The sequence below is a fragment of the Centrocercus urophasianus genome, unplaced genomic scaffold (assembly GCF_019232065.1).
Source record: "Centrocercus urophasianus isolate 14NV4802_14NV808 unplaced genomic scaffold, USGS_Curo_1.0 seq_36, whole genome shotgun sequence".
Classification (NCBI taxonomy): domain Eukaryota; kingdom Metazoa; phylum Chordata; class Aves; order Galliformes; family Phasianidae; genus Centrocercus; species Centrocercus urophasianus.
The window spans coordinates 2316094-2331425 of NW_024884933.1; the positions used below are offsets into that span (position 1 = coordinate 2316094).

At 49.0% G+C, this 15332-nt stretch overlaps 1 protein-coding gene across 1 annotated transcript in view; it reads left to right on the top strand.

Moving 5' to 3' along the window:
• Positions 1-359: 359 nt before the first annotated feature.
• IFFO2 (intermediate filament family orphan 2) overlaps positions 360-15332 on the top strand; it is a 28689-nt gene continuing 13716 nt past the window's right edge. The window contains exon 1 of the mRNA XM_042831720.1: positions 360-981. Within this exon, the coding sequence (XP_042687654.1) occupies positions 395-981 (587 nt within the window). The 5' untranslated portion in view covers positions 360-394. The remainder of the gene's footprint in view (positions 982-15332) is intronic.

A 15332-nucleotide genomic window follows, 5' to 3' on the forward strand; every position in this document is an offset into this window, starting at 1 on the left:
GCACCCACACAGCCCTCAGCACCCCGCAGATCCTCTCCAGGTCTCTTCCCTCCCTACAATCTTCCACTCCCCCAAATGAGCCCCACTCCCCTCCAACTCCCGGCAACGAACACGTGGAGCGCAGGCGGCGGGGAGGGGGGCGCGGCCTCGTCGTGTGGGGGGCGTGGCTTTGGGAGAACGAGGGGGGCGTGGCCTGTGCGCCAGCGGCGTTGCGGCGAGGGGGCGTGGCTACGGAGGAGAAAGGGGCGTGGCCTGGCGCGGTGGGCGGGGCTTGGTGCCGGTGCGGCGGTTGCGGCAGCCGCAGGAACGCGCGGCGGCGGCGGCGGCGCTTCCTCCCCCCCCCCCCCCGCTCCGTTCATAACGGCCGTTCGCCTCCCCGCCGCTCCCTTCCGCCATGAACTCGCTGCTATTCGGCGAAATGGCCCGCGCCTTCTCTCCCGGCGTTGCGGCGGCTGGAAGCGGTACACCGGGAACGGCGGGCGGAGCGGCGGGTGGGCCACCGGTAACGGCGGCACTGCGGAACGATCTGGGTTCCAACATCCATCTGCTGAAAGGTCTCAACGTGCGTTTTCGCTGCTTCCTGGCTAAAGTGCACGAGTTGGAGCGGAGGAACCGGCTGCTGGAGAAGCAGCTGGCGGCCCAGCAGTGCGAACGAGACCGCCGCCTTCGTTATAAGACCTTCAGCCGGGATCAGGCCGTGCAAACCGACGGCGGTCTCCCGTTAACAGGAGCTGCTCTGTCTACGAGCCCGGCGCCCGGCCTGGTCCCGTCACATTACAGCCGTTTACCCGGTACTATTTGGAGCTACACTCAAGTGAGACGTACCGGTGGCGGTGGATTGGAAACGGTTCAAGGGCCGGGAGTGTCTTGGATTCATCCGGATGGTGTCGGGGTGCAGATCGATACCATCACACCCGAAATCCGGGCGCTTTACAACGTGTTGGCCAAAGTCAAGAGGGAGAGAGACGAGTACAAGAGAAAGTGAGTGGGGTGTCGGGGTATCGGGGGGCTTCATTTGGCTGGTGGGGACCCCCTCCTCCTCCTCCTTTCCTTTCCCCCCCCCCCCTTCCCTTCAAAGGGGTTTTGGGCCCCCAGTTGGGGATGGGTGCTCCTTGATGCTCCAGAGAAGGGATTTGGGCTCCTCCATTTGGGGATGCCCCTCCCCCAGCATCACAACAGAAAGGATCCCCAGCCAGGGATGGGGTTCCCAGCACAACAATCCCTCTGGAGGATGGATTTGGGCCCCCTTCCCCCCAGTTGTGTGGCATGCACTGGGGCCACAGGGATAGACCCTCCTGTTACACCTCCATCCTATGGAGAAGGGATTTGGAGCCCCCAGTTGGAGGTGGGACCCCAGCACTGCGACCCGTAGGAGAAGGGATGTGTGGGACCCCAACAGGGGATGCCCTCTTCCCCCATCCTCCCACCCACCCTATCATCCTCTGGAGAAGGGATATGGGGACTCCAATGAGGAGTGGGCCCCCTCCCAAACACTGTGATCCTTTAGAAAAGGGACCTGGGGATTCCAGTTGGAGTTGGGCTTCCCCCAGCACTTCGATCCTTTGGAGAAGGGGTTTCCTTCCCTCCCCAGCAGGATGGCACAGCCCTGAGGGCAGAGGGATATGGGGGATCCCATTTAGGGTTAGGCCTCCACTGCACCGTGATCCTTTGAGATGAGATTTGGGCTCCCCTCCCGTTGGAGATGAGTCCCCTTCATACTGTGATCCTCTGGAGAAGGAATTTGGGGACCCCCAGTTGGGATTAGGCCCATATTTTGCCATGATCCTTTGGAGAAATGGTTTGAACAGCCCAGCTGAAGTTAGGCCCCCATTGCACCATGGTTCCCTGGAGAAGGAATTGGGATCCCCCAGTTGTGTGGCAGAGCCCTGGGGTTGTCAGGATGGGCTCCCCTTGAAGCCTTTGGAGAAGGGATCCTGGACCCTCAGTTGGAGATGAGCCTCCCAGCACCACAACCTTCTGGAGGAGAGATTTAGGCCCCCTCAGCCCTAGGGGGCACCTAGGGATAGGATTCCCTAGCACCACAGTCCTCTGGAGACAGGATCTGGGGATCCCAGCTGGGGATGGGATCCACTTTGCAGCCTCTGGAAAAGGGATTTGCAGATGCCCCCCCCCTCCCCACATCATGATCTCTAAAGAAGGGATTTGGCACCCTCCCCTCCCCCCGAGTTGGATGGCACAACCCTGGAGGCATAAGGATTCCCCCCCCCCAGCACCACAATCCTCAGGAAGGTATGCTGGCAGCCCAAGCTCCCCTCCTTGGGAAGGATGCTCATGGGTTTGAAGGGGAGACCCTTCCTGAGGAGGATTTTCTCCTCCGCCAGCATCCACTGCAGCACAAGGAGGCTGGGTGTTGCAAGCAGCGTTGCCAGGCTGTTGAAACCCCTCCAAAACCCCCTTTTTGGAGATGGGGAGTTATCTGTTGTTAATATTGCATCGTGTCGTTCTTCCTAAATTTAGCTCGTTCTTCATTTTCTGGCTTAATCAGTCGCCTGTTTCGTCCGCCGCTTCTCTTAAATTAGCTCAGTGCTGCAATATTTGGGTTGCAAATACTGCAGGGGAAGGTTTGCTTGCAAAGGAGCTTCTTTGAATTGGTCAAAACAAAACAAAAGCCATCCGGCAGCCTTTGTGAGCCCTGGGAATCTTGAGGCTTCCTTCAGCCTATTGGGGTTTGAAATGGTGTTCTTTACCCGGTGATGGATAGCATTCCCTTTGCAGTGCTGTGTTTGCTGCTCAACGCATCTGTGGTGGAGATGGAGGCCAAGGGAGGAAAAAAAAAAGAGAGAGAGAGAGAGAGAGAGAAAGGGTAGTTGGGATTCTGCAGGGAAATTCCTGCATTGCCTGAGAGCTGCTGGGCAGTGGGATTGGTGTGAGTGCTCCCATCTGGGGGGTTTTTGAGGCTTAAAATGTGTTTTTCGGCTTGTGTTTTTTGCTGAAGAGCAAATGTAGTCCTTTATTTGTTTGTGTTTCTTTTGGAAGCGGTCGGGGTTTCCTGAATGTCTTCTGCCTGTTTGACAGAGCTGCAGCGTGTGGCTTTTTGCATCCTTTCATAACAGAACTCGTGAATTGGTTCAGAACAAGCAGGAATATATAAGCAGGAATATTCTGATCGAGTAATGATTTCTGCCCTCTGTGTTTATTACTCATCTCAATGCATCTCCTGCAAGCTGCCGTGCCTTCATTGCCAAGCACTGGAGCACCCACTGCATCCAATGGGGAAAGAAGTCTCCCTCTTTGTTCAGCTGTGTTTGTTTGGTTGGGTACCAGGGAGATGGGAGGAAGCTGCAACGTGATGGGGTTGGGTGTTGTGTCATTGTGCTCCATGCACACCCTTGTGCTCCTTTGCTCACCCTTGAGCACCCTCCTGCCTGCTCATCTGTGGTGCTGGCGATGCCTTTCTAAGATCCCTCAGTTTGGTTTCATTATCCTGAGCTCACGTGGTGCTGTGTTTGTCAGCAGCCCTGGAAAGGTGGGTGTGAGTTTGTGTCTGTTTGTTTGCAGGGCAAGGGTTCTTTGTTGTGGCACATGTGGACATAATGTAAACTCAGAGCGTGTATTTTATCTTGCAGGAATATATTCAAGTTATTTAGGGAAACAATCTGGCAGTGGAAAATGAGCCTCGTGCTGTTAGGGCCTGCATAAAGCTAAGTGCACACATGAGTTTCTGACACAGATCTACAAAGCCATGCAAGTGCTTAAGAACCAATAGGTGCAGCTGAAGGCAGGCAGCCCTCTTCAACAGCCCTGCTCCATTTATTGCAGGGACGTTCATGCTGGGAAGACTTGAGTTTGCTGGGCCTGCTGTTATGGTTTGAGTTCTGAGAATTGCTGGAGTGCAATTCAGGATCATAGGATGGCTGAGGTTGGAGGGGACCTTAAAGATCATCTATTTCCAGCCCCTGCCATGGGCAGTTTCTGCCAGTACTGATGGCTTCTTGCAGGAGGAGGCACCCATCTCCTTGGTTCTGCCCACCAACATCACTTTTCTGGGATACCGCAACGCAATGCACTTTGGATGAAGCCAATACTGGGGTGTGCAGTCAGCAGAGCACCAGGGCTGTGTTATACCCCTGTTTTTATAGTCACAGAACAGCTTGGGTTGGAAGGGACCACAAACGGGCAGCCCAAGCAGCACACCACAATTGCTTTCTTTCTACAGGCTTTGGGTTATGGCTTTGTCTGCTGCCCAGCAAGAGGCAACCCTTTGCATTCAGCCACCTTTGGAATCACAGAATGGTTTGGGTTGGAAGGGACCTTTAAGATCTCCTTTAGGTCTTGAGTGCACCCGTGTGCTCTGCCAGCAGAACGCTGCTGCGTGTGGCCACAGCTCTGCTGACGAGGTGAAACCCTGCTGCAGTCCTGCCCTGCTCCCCCTTCTCTTCCTCTCCCCCCCCTTCAACTGCTGTGGCAAGCTTTGCTCTGAACACTTGAATAGATTTGTCTATTATGGTTTCAAAATTGTTCTTAATTGGAGCAGATATTGAGCTGGCCAGATGTTGGTTGTCTTTTCCAGCCCAGATTTAACTCTTAGTAAGGGTTGGAGTGGAAATAATTGTTTTACCCCGGGATGGTATTTCGTTGGGAAGATTAATCAAGTCCACTTGAAGAAGAGATTATCTTAAATTTGCTGCAGCTGGAAAGGACAAAGATTATCATTGTGAAAGGCACTGAGCGTCAAAACTCACTGGGTCTCATTTTTTAAAGGAGGGAACTTAATAAAAATGTGCTTAAGAGAAGCCCTGGAGGAATGTCTGAGAACTTTTAAAGCTAAAATAGCAGTGGTAACAAGATGCAAATGTTGTGCATAGAGCCAATCAAAAACAAATAATTTTTTTATCCCTCCAGAAGAATGCAGTCATGGTGCAGGACTTGTGTCCACGTTTCAATTGGTGACAGAGCTGGCAATAATGCAAAAGCCACACATATACGTGTGGGCATACATTTAATTCTGGTGCATAGGTGTATTTTGGTATATGTAGGAATGCATTTAAGTCTGGGATGTGTGCTTTTCTATTTCCTATTGCAGTTGTGCTGCAATGAGGTTGGTTGTGTTCTGCACCACTTCCCATGGGGATGCAGCCCAAGATTTGAGGCACCCCTCATAGATGTGAATCACAGAATCAATAAGGCTGGAGAAGACCTCTGCTCCAGCTGCCCAGCTGATGTGAGGTTTGATGCTAAGCGCTCACCCTTGGGAAACTGGATATTCAGTCTTAAAAAGAGAAATTTGCTCACCCTGAAAGGGCAAAAGACTGGGATTTCTGGGTTGTAGTAATGCAGGAAAAGTTTGGGAGAAGAGCACAGGGCTCCCTTTGATCCTTGTATCCACAGAACCAAGGGATTGAGGCTCTATTTGCTGAATACTTACCCAGATGAACACTGTGCTTTATTAAACTGGCTCGGGATGGGAACCACCAGGGTAGGGTTGAGATGCAAGGACTGATTTCAAATAGCACGTTAGCTGTTCATTCTGTGCTTTATCTTTGCCCAGCTATTAGCTCAGAACCCCAATTAAAATAATGAATTTGCAGATGGACAGGATCGGAGAGGGAGGAATCGCCGCGTCGTGCCGTGAGTTTCAGAGAAACTTGGGCTGTGCTCTTCAAAGAGTGGCTTCCCCTGTTGAAAGAGAACCACAACGCTTTCTGCATGTGTTGAATTCACCTTTTGTTCCTCAGTGACTCACGGGTGGGAAAGGTGGATTTGGTGAAGGGGAAAAACCAGGCGGAGAGCGCGGCTGTGGGGCTGCAAATCCCCCAGGTGCCTCTGATCTCCAACCTATCAACGCCCCGAGACCCTTCCGATGTGGGGCTGAGGCAAAAACGAACTTCGACCCAAGTTATTTCTGGCTCTTCATCATGGGTAATCACAGCCTTTCTGCAGCGAGTGCTGGGACGGAGCTGAAGGAAGCGCCGAGCCCAAGGACAGCTCAACAGCTGCTTTTTTGTGGTTGGGTATTTGTGGTGAAGCTCTGTCTGGTCTTAAGTTAGCTTCCTGCGTTTCCTTCTCTGTGACTAACTGACTATTCTCAGTTTGCTGGAAGTGTTCACAGGACGTTGCTCTTTTTGGCTCAAGTCTCTATTTCAAATGTACAGTCCAGCTGTTTTCATGGAATCATTAGGGTTGGGAAAGAGATCTGTGGTCACCAAGTCCAGTCGTCAACACATCATCACCACTGACTGTGTCCCTAAATAGAATCATTACGGTTGGAGAAGACCTCCAAGATCACCAAATCCAACCATCAACCCATCACCACCGTGTCCCTAAATAGAATCACTACAGTTGGAGAAGTCTTCTTCAAGATCACCAAGTCCAACCATCAACCCATGGCTGCCGTGCCCACTGGCAGTCCTTAAACAGGCCCATTGGTCCTTAAATAGAATCATTCAGGTTGGAGAAGACCTCCAAAGCCACCACATCCAACCATCAGCCTGTCTGATGCCCGCTAACCATATCCCTAAATTGAATCATTAAAGTTGGAGAAGGCCTTCAAGATCAAGTCCAACCATCAGCAGATCCCTATCATGCCCACTGATCGTGTCCTCAAATTGAATGGAAGAATAATTAAGGTTGGAGAAGATCTCCAAGACCATCAAGTCCAACCATCAACCCAACCCCAAATAGAATGATAGAATAATTAAGATTGGAGAAGACCCCCAAAGTCATGAAGTCCAACAATAAACCTATCCCCACCATGCCCACTGATCGTGATCCTGAATAGAATCATTCAGGTTGGAGAAGACCTCCAAAGTCACCAATCCAGCCACCAGCCCATCGCTACCATGCCTGCTAACCAGATCCCTGAATTGAATCATTAAGGTTGGAAAAGACCACTAAAATCTTCTAGGCCAACCTCAGCCCCACCATGCCCACAGAGCCATGTCATGTTTTGTTTGGGTTTGTGCAAGAAAGGAGATTTTGTAGTTTGGTCTAATGCAACACGGCGTAGTATTTTAACTGAATTTAGTTTAAGGGAAGGTCTTCTGCAGCCTTGTGACCAGTTCATAGTGAAAGATTATCTTGTTCCCAGAACCCTGAGCTGATTTGTGTTGAGAAACAGAACGAGGCACTTCATAAACGTACAGCAGGAAAGCTGTATGGCTTCTCCAGGGTATTATTTTCTACATTTTGCTCTCTCGTGGTGTGTTTTGTATGGGCGTCCTTGGGCTGCTGTCACGTGCCAATGATAGCAGCAAGTGAAATGATTGAATGCATCTCCATTTTATGCTCAGAATAGGAGAGAAGTGAATTTGCTGCAGTGTGATGTGAGCTTGGATGCACTGATAGATCATAACGTTTCAGATATATTGCTGGAAAGCCTTGGTTTGAGGTTGGAGATGCCCACGCTTGCTGGTTAATGACTCACGTTGGAGGGTGGCATTTGGTTTTGGTGTGAAAGAAAGAAGTCATTTTGTAATCCCTGGCTGTCTCTGGGTCTCTCTGCTTCAAAGCAGGCATGAAAAATCCCAGTGGTTTACCAGTGCCTGCTGGTGAGTTCAGTAACTTAGAAATGGAATTGTGAGTGCCATCCCTACAACATAAGGGAATCCCTCTCCTGCTTTCTGTGCTGGTCAGCGTGCAAAAACAGCATTGGCTCACACTCAGGGCTCACTAAGAAGCCCACTGCTGCTGTCAGGGCTGGTTCTCAGGGTGCAAAATAGAATTCCCTCTTGCAGGCATAAGGCAGTGTGACATATCCACCCCATGGCTCTTCCTGTAAAGCATTGGCCGCGTGATGAAGCACTGGGCAGTCTGGATTCTGTCCTTACTCTTCCCCCAAATACCTCCCCGATGACTCTACCAGCACCCCTGACCTTCGGTTGTTTCTCTGTTCCACACTGCTTTGAAACCCCCGCTCTCAAAAAGAAAGGGAAGAAAAAGGAGTGCAGAGCACTTAGGAGCTCCTCATTCACAGGGCAATGTTCTTCCACTAATCTGTATTCTTACCCAGCACGTGGAGCTGCTGGCTGCCAGCAGGGACAAAGCGACCCTGGGAACGAAGCCCCTCCTGCAGCGATGCCATACAGGATTTCAGCCCTTCCAGAACAGCTCTGGGACTTCAGTAAGCTCATTTGGGGACAGCTGTCCCTTGGGTTAGCTGGGCTTGGGGCTGTGACTCAGCCTGGAGCTGCAGGCAGTGAGCTCACTGCCCGCCACGCTGCTCCTCCGACAGCCCTGCTGCCTTCAAACCAAGTTTGTCCTGCAGCTCCTCAGCCCTCCATCATCTCTTCCCTTCCCTAAATAGCACAAGCATTCCACTGCCAGAGCTTTGCATCCCACTAATAACCACGTTGCTCATTTAGCTCTCAGGTAATGTCAGCGTTTGCTCTGCAAAGCAGATCTCCAACGCCAGCCCCTGTTCATCCCATTTTCCTCATTGTTCATCTGTGCATTAATTACTGAGCAGTTATGTCACTGGGAATTGATGCAACAACAAAAACAGCCATTGTGTCGGTGTGAATTTAGGGCTGATCTGGCTTTTTCCAAGTACTGAAAAACGCCTGAGCTTGAATGCTATATCCTCCTTGGTGTCATCTTTATTAATTTGCTCCCATTTAAATGGCAGGGTACTGCTGTTTAATGGTACTGCTGTAAAGACCAGTCACTGTAATTAGCCAGGAATACTAAACTATATTAATCTACCCATTGTACCAAAGTGATTAAAGCAGCTTAAACACAGTAAGCACCCTCACAGTTCTTGGAGGGCTGTGTCAGGAGTGCTGTGTGTTTCCTCAAGTGTCGCAGCAGGCTTCCAAGAGCTGTTTACTTCCTACCTTTTGCTATCACTTGCTGTCTCAGAACCCTGATGTTGCATGCAAATATTGGTGGTGGGTGAACAGTTGGTCTGGATGATCTCAGGGGTCTTTTCCAGCCTTATAGGTTCTGTGAATTCACCTTTGCAAAGATAATCCAGCTCGTAAAATAGAGGTAAGACACAGCTGGGTGCATAGGAACACAGTGTGGAGACTTTGCTCTGTATCTCAGCCGTGACTTTGATTTCCTGAAAGCTGATAAGAATTATCTCACTCGATAAAACAGCTTTGTTGGGTTCAATCAAGCCTTCAGTGTTGGGACAGAGATTAACACAACTTCTGGCTCTTGGTTTTGAGGCTGGTTTTGAGGAGGTGGAGGGGAAGGGAGGGCAGAGAGAGGCTTAGCATTTACTCTTGGCTTTTCAGGCTGAGATATTGCAGAAGTGAACGAAGGCATCACAGCAGTACACTCCAGCAGGAGCTCTGCTTGCCTTCTGCAGAAGAATAACTGCAATTCTTTTTATCACTTGGTCTTCTCAAGACTTGTGCCTTCCAGGAGTGCTCTGCGGTGGTCGCAGTGTGGTTACAACACAGATGAGGACTGACTGCTTTATAGCAAACCCAGCTCCGAGATCAGGGAGACCTCTTATGTAAGTGTTACTCAGAACTCCATGCAGAGAGCAGAAGACCCACAGGGCTCAGCCTTTCCCCTCCATAGCATTGCTGTGAGGTCCGAAGGCAGTGCTAAAAAGAAATAATCCTCACCCTACATGGGAAAAACTTCCCTGAGTTAAAAGCTTGCTCGATTACTGCTTAGAGTTGTGATGTAAGAATCTTCCACGCAGTCATATGCACCAGCTGAGATAATGTGCTGTTTTAACTTGGCAGCCTCCAAGAGGACATTCATGAAAGCTTTCAGTAGGTGTTTATAGCAAATAGAAAGGAAATTCATGCCACAGAAGTTTGCCTGTTCTTTCCGACAGCTTAGCATTAGATCTTATTATGGCTCTAAATCTCTTCTGTAACTACTTGTCTCCTCGGCTGCCAGGCTTTGGCAAGTAGAAGTGTTTTGCTAAGAGAGCAAAGCGTGCCTTGCTTGGTTTTTCTTTTTTCCTCCTGCCCCCAGAGTGCTGCCTCCATGTTAATATTTGTACCAGGTCTTGAAGTGTCTCCTGTGTGGGGATTTAAATATATATCAATTAAAAAGAACTAAGAATTAGAGGAAAAAATGGTGAGGCTCTGGGACGGGCATGCTGGTGCCTATCATCTTCCCTTTAAATCCATTTGATTAAATGATGAGCATTAAGCAATTTCTGAGTTTCTCTCAACAATGGATGGATTCTTCTGTGATTATAACATGACTCAGTCATAATAATCCCCTTTCATTGTGCACTTTTGTTCCTGAAACTGAGCACGGAAGGCTTCTCAGTACCTCCCATCCTAACATCCAACCTGACAATTTGGTGAGGAAACCTTTCTCGCTCCGTTCTGCTCTGCTGCAGCCTGTATTTATGTCAGTAATGATGCAGATGGTGGGGATGAGCTGCCCAAAGGAATCACGTGGCGTTTTTGGGACGCTGTGATAATAGCACACTGTATTCTGCAGCTCACAGTCCCCTTTGTGTGCACGGGGTCTCTTTGAGCTTGTTTTCCCCAGCCTTCCCAGTGCAGCTCTATGAGTTCCTCACGTTCACACTTGCACCAGGCTCTTCCTAAAAGAATCTGAGGTGCTGAGCAGGCTGTGCAATAACTGAAATATGATTTTTGCAGCTTTGCATGGGCGATTGTGCATGCCCTGCTGTTGGAGGGTGAGGAAAAAACACCATTTCGAGATGTCGAACTAATGCTTCTTGTTTGCCCAAGGAGGCTGTGGATGCCCCATCCCTGCAGGCATTCAAGGCCAGGCTGGATGTGGCTCTGGGCAGCCTGGGCTGCTGGTTGGTGACCTGCACACAGCAGGGGGTTGGAGCTGGATGAGCATTGTGCTCCTTTTCAACCCAGGCCATGCTGTGATTTGCTCAGAGATGCTTGCACATGTCTACATGAGGGCCCTAAGAATGGAGTTCAGCACGTGGCACTACTTCAGGCTCACAGCCTCTCTTCTGCTCTTTGTGCCCCACTTGAGTTTTGCAGCATCTGTCACTCTGTTTTGGAAATATTTGGAAATACAGGCAGGAATAACACATTTACTCGGCCAAATCTCAGCAGTTTGCAAAGCATTGGGACCGAGCACCTGCATATCTGACACAGTGCCTACCAGAATGATGTAGCTGCAAAATAAATGTCTATACACGATCAGCTGTCCTTAATGCACAGCATTTGTAGTGCTTGTGTTTGTGGGAGATTTCCTTACATGGGAATTGAGCATTTGATAATTAACTCGTAGCTAGCAGCGCTATACAGTCGTGTAATCCTGTGCTTTTGAGATTACCTGTTTCAAAATGAGTCAGAGTAATTACTTTATCTGCAGTTATGACAACAGTTTCACAGGAATGTAATGTTCTTTGCTGTGGCTGTTTCATAAGCTGTGCTTGCAGTTGTCTCCTCTGTACCTGGGTGGCAGAGGAGATAAGGGCTCATCGTGTTCGTGCACAGGAGCAGCTCAGTGCTGCTGTGTTCTGCTCAGCCAGGGCTGACTGATGAGCTCTGTAGATGGACGCTTTTGAGTGGTTCCTCTCCTGCACAGCATGTTTTCCCCCTTCCATCTTTGCCTCATCTTGCTAAGATACTGCTACGGTTTTGTCCTCACCTCGTGCCCTCCTTTTTGTTCAGAGTAAACGCTGAACTCCCTTCCCACCCTCCAAAAAAGCAAACCCCCAGGCCTTGCATTTTCCTAAATTGCTTTATTATTTTTTTTTTCCTTTTTTTTTTTTTTTCCCAGAAGGCTTTTTTGTGAGAAACTGAACTGGGTCAGCTTCAGTTACCACGAGGTTCATTGGAAAATGGAAGGCAGGCAGCTCTGTGTTCTCATGTTACTGAACAAATCCTTCTCCCCTTCCCCAGGGTCTGCTGTACTGCTGGAAAAAAAAATGGCAAATTTCAGCTGTCAAAAACTGCTGCAGAATTGTTTGTTCATGCTTAAGAGAAGTATATTTGTTCAGGGCTTGTAAACACCGTCAAGAAGATTTTGACAGGAGTGAAAAATGAATTTAAGCTGCTGGTGCTGAGTGGGAAAGAGCAAGCATTAATCCTGCTGGAAGCTTGGCTGCAGACTGCCGTGCCCAGCACTCTGAGCTCAGCACATCCAGCTCCATCTGATCCTTCCTACCTTCAGACAGGCTCTTTGCTGCCCTGGCAAATACAGGAGGAAAGCAGTGTTTGGTTCACTTTGTGTGGTAGTTAACGTGTTGTGCATGACATCACGAGGCTTGCTGCTATCTTATCGGCTGCGGCCGGTGATGACTGACCAGAAATCTCTTTCTGCAGGAAATGATTGGGGTCCAGAAGCTGGTGTGGAGAGCTGCAGAGTTAAATGTGACTCTAATGAATGAGATTCTGATTCCAGGGTATGGACGCTTCGTAGAGGAATACCAAATAGGCAGAGGCCTCCTGTGGTTTTGCTCCTTACAGCTCCATTCCTCCTGAGCAGTTTGGATTTCCACACGCCTGACCTGAGCTGGAGGAGCAGAGCAGCTGCGTAGAAATGTAATGATGATGTGAGCTTGCAGGAAACATGAAATAAAATTGCCTTACCTAATCAGGTCCATTTCAGGAGGGTGTACAGAGGTGTGGTTAATGTGTTAATCTAGCTCTAATCGCTCACAGCTGCAGAATAGCAGGTCAGTGGTGTTGCAGGCTTAGTTTACAGAGCCATTAATGGTTAGGAAAGACCACTAAGATCACATCCAGCCCTGCAGTGGTCAATGGAAGGCCTTCAAGGTGCATGTGCAGAAGGGAAGGTGCAAGGCTTGTCTGGGTATCAAAAGATGCTTCAGAGTAGGAACTTAATTGCAGGGTTGTCATACAGGAGGTGTCTTGTAGCTGTGTCACTTAAGATGCATTAAATTTGGCTCTGAATCTTGCACTATTATATGCAGATTCTCCTAATGTAAGAAAAGCAACACCATTTGCTCTCTAAAGGAATGCCAGCATGGCTGCTGCCGCTGCTTGAAGTTATTGAGCTCTTGTGACATTATGCATGGCTTAATGAACTTAATGAACTAGTGAACCTGCAGCTGATTTTTATTGTGGTTCCATTAACAGGCTCGATCATCATTCCAGATGAATATAATCAAGAGGTATAATTACACAATGCTTTTCTGTATAGTGAGTTCTTCCACTAATTCTCTTCACAAGGAATGGAGCCTAGCAGAGGGCTTTAATATTAACCTCTCCTTTGTAACGAACCCCCTGAGCTTGAACAGTGCAATTTACCTGTCTAACCTCAACCACTGCCACAGGTTCAGGGCACGGACACCCATGGACAGGTTCCATTGCATGGACAGCTTCGTTGCTCTGATCTTTGGGAAATCTGATGCTGCAGAGTACGAGCAAAGAGAGCTGTGACTTGTGCAGAGCGAATGCTGCCCTGCCTGTTGCAAGCAACAGATGACTTCATTCAAGAGTGCAGCTTGCTGCTGCTGTGTTAGAGCCAGCCTTTAATGGAATCAGATGTGCACATTAAATTAATACGTTTTACATGGAGCCCATCAACAAACATTTAATTTACTTCAATACGAAGGCAGGGCATGTGGGAGCAGAATGGTCTGTGCTTGGGATAATCTAGGAGAATCCTTGTGTGGCAAAAGCTTTTTTAATCAAGAGGCAGCATTTGTGAGCAAGCTAATTGTTCTCAGTTAGCAATTGCTTGACGTGACCTCCCAGCCCACTGGGTGCAGAACACACCGGGTGGAAAAATGGAGTCTAAAAACAAGGAGAAGGTTGGTTGGCTTTTTGACTCAACAGAATAGAAAATGGTTTTGTGTGGGTTTGTGTAGGAGCGTAAAGCTTCGTTTACATCTCTCCAAAAAGCCTCAGGTCCCCTCCCCATAAAGTCCAGATAGTCTCTCTTAGCCTGGGTGCCGCAGTACATCCCAGCCAGCGTGCCCTGCCCAAATTCTGCCTCCAGCCACGCACAGGATTAGCATCCTCATGTATGGGAGTGCCACAGTTTGACTTCTGAAGGGCCGTTAAGTGAAATCAGCGTTTAATGACCGGAATTATAAAGTGTAATGTTGATAGTTACCATCTATGTGGTGGAGAAGGGATTAGCAGGCATGTTGCTGCAGCCCTGGGTGCGTAACCGTGATGGTGATGAAATGGGATGGGCAGAGCATGGTGCAGAGCGTTCAATCCCGTGCCAGAGGTGGTGAGAAGGCAGCACACCTTCCATTTGGAGCTGCCATCAACAAGGGATGGGCATCAAAGGGCTGAGAGCACAAAAGAACAAGCAGTGCTGGCACAAAGGAAGGAGAGCTCGGAGACCTGTCTGCATTGGAATGGCTTGGTGCTGCCATGGGGTGGGGGTTTTCTCACTTCCTTGCAGGTGTGGTGCAACAGAGAATGCAGCCTAGGTGATACATTTCTTAGAGATGAGCAAGGCTGGGTGCATCTCATGCCCCAAAAATGGAACGGTGGTGCCTTAGCATGCAAGGAAAGCCAACCGGAGTCGTGTATGTCCATGAGCATTTCAGCCATTGTTCAAATGCACACTCTTTTTTTTCCTATGGTAGACTTCAGCACTTGAGCTCTTTGCTTTTTCTTTGTCTCCCTGCGAACTGATGAGAAGGCAGAGCTGAAAGATTCCAAGTCCATACCTGTACCATCACTAAATGTTATTTGAGGAGGGTTTGCTCCCTTGAGGAAGGGTGTTTTTAATGAAAGAAACGAGTGCAGTGGATGCCACCAGGCATCATTAACGATCAGCTGCTCTATTTGCCTTTCTGCCTTGAGCAAAAGCATATTTAGGGCCGTATGTTTATATCTGGCTTATTTTGCAAACATCTTATCTGTTATCTAAATAACACTGCGCTCCTGCATTCATAAAAGAAACTCACCAAGCAATTTTTGCCAAGGCAAATGTCTCTAAATCTCTCTTTCCTAAACAGCTTTTGTGAGTTTGATGGGCAGTTCTCTCCTTCTGAAGTTTGCTTTGATGATACCGAGGGAGGAGAATTAGGCTCAGGTTGGTCGGTGCACGTGATGCAGAAGAAAGTTTGGAAGCCTGTTGTGTCAACCTCACGAGTGCTGGAGAAGGTTTGAGGGGATACCATCGAGTTCCTGAGATACCCTCCTTAGCAGTGTTGGTGTTGGTGTAGCTGCTCTTCCAATTTCAAAGGAAACACACAAGTTTGTGGTGTGACTCAGCTTTACAGGAATAAGGCTTTAAGCAACTTTAATCCTAGCTGACTGCTGGTGAGTATTGTTTGTTTAATAGCCCTGCAACGCTGCTGTTCCCTTTAAAGACAGCAAACAGCCTTTGTTCTCCTCTAAGCTATGCAAGACACTGACTCTTAATCACAGGGCTGCAGAAGTAGTTTGGGGCCCGGAGCTGCAGTGACTGCACACTGCTGGAATGTAATGTGTCACATCTGGTAAAAGGGAATCGGTCCGGATCTGCTC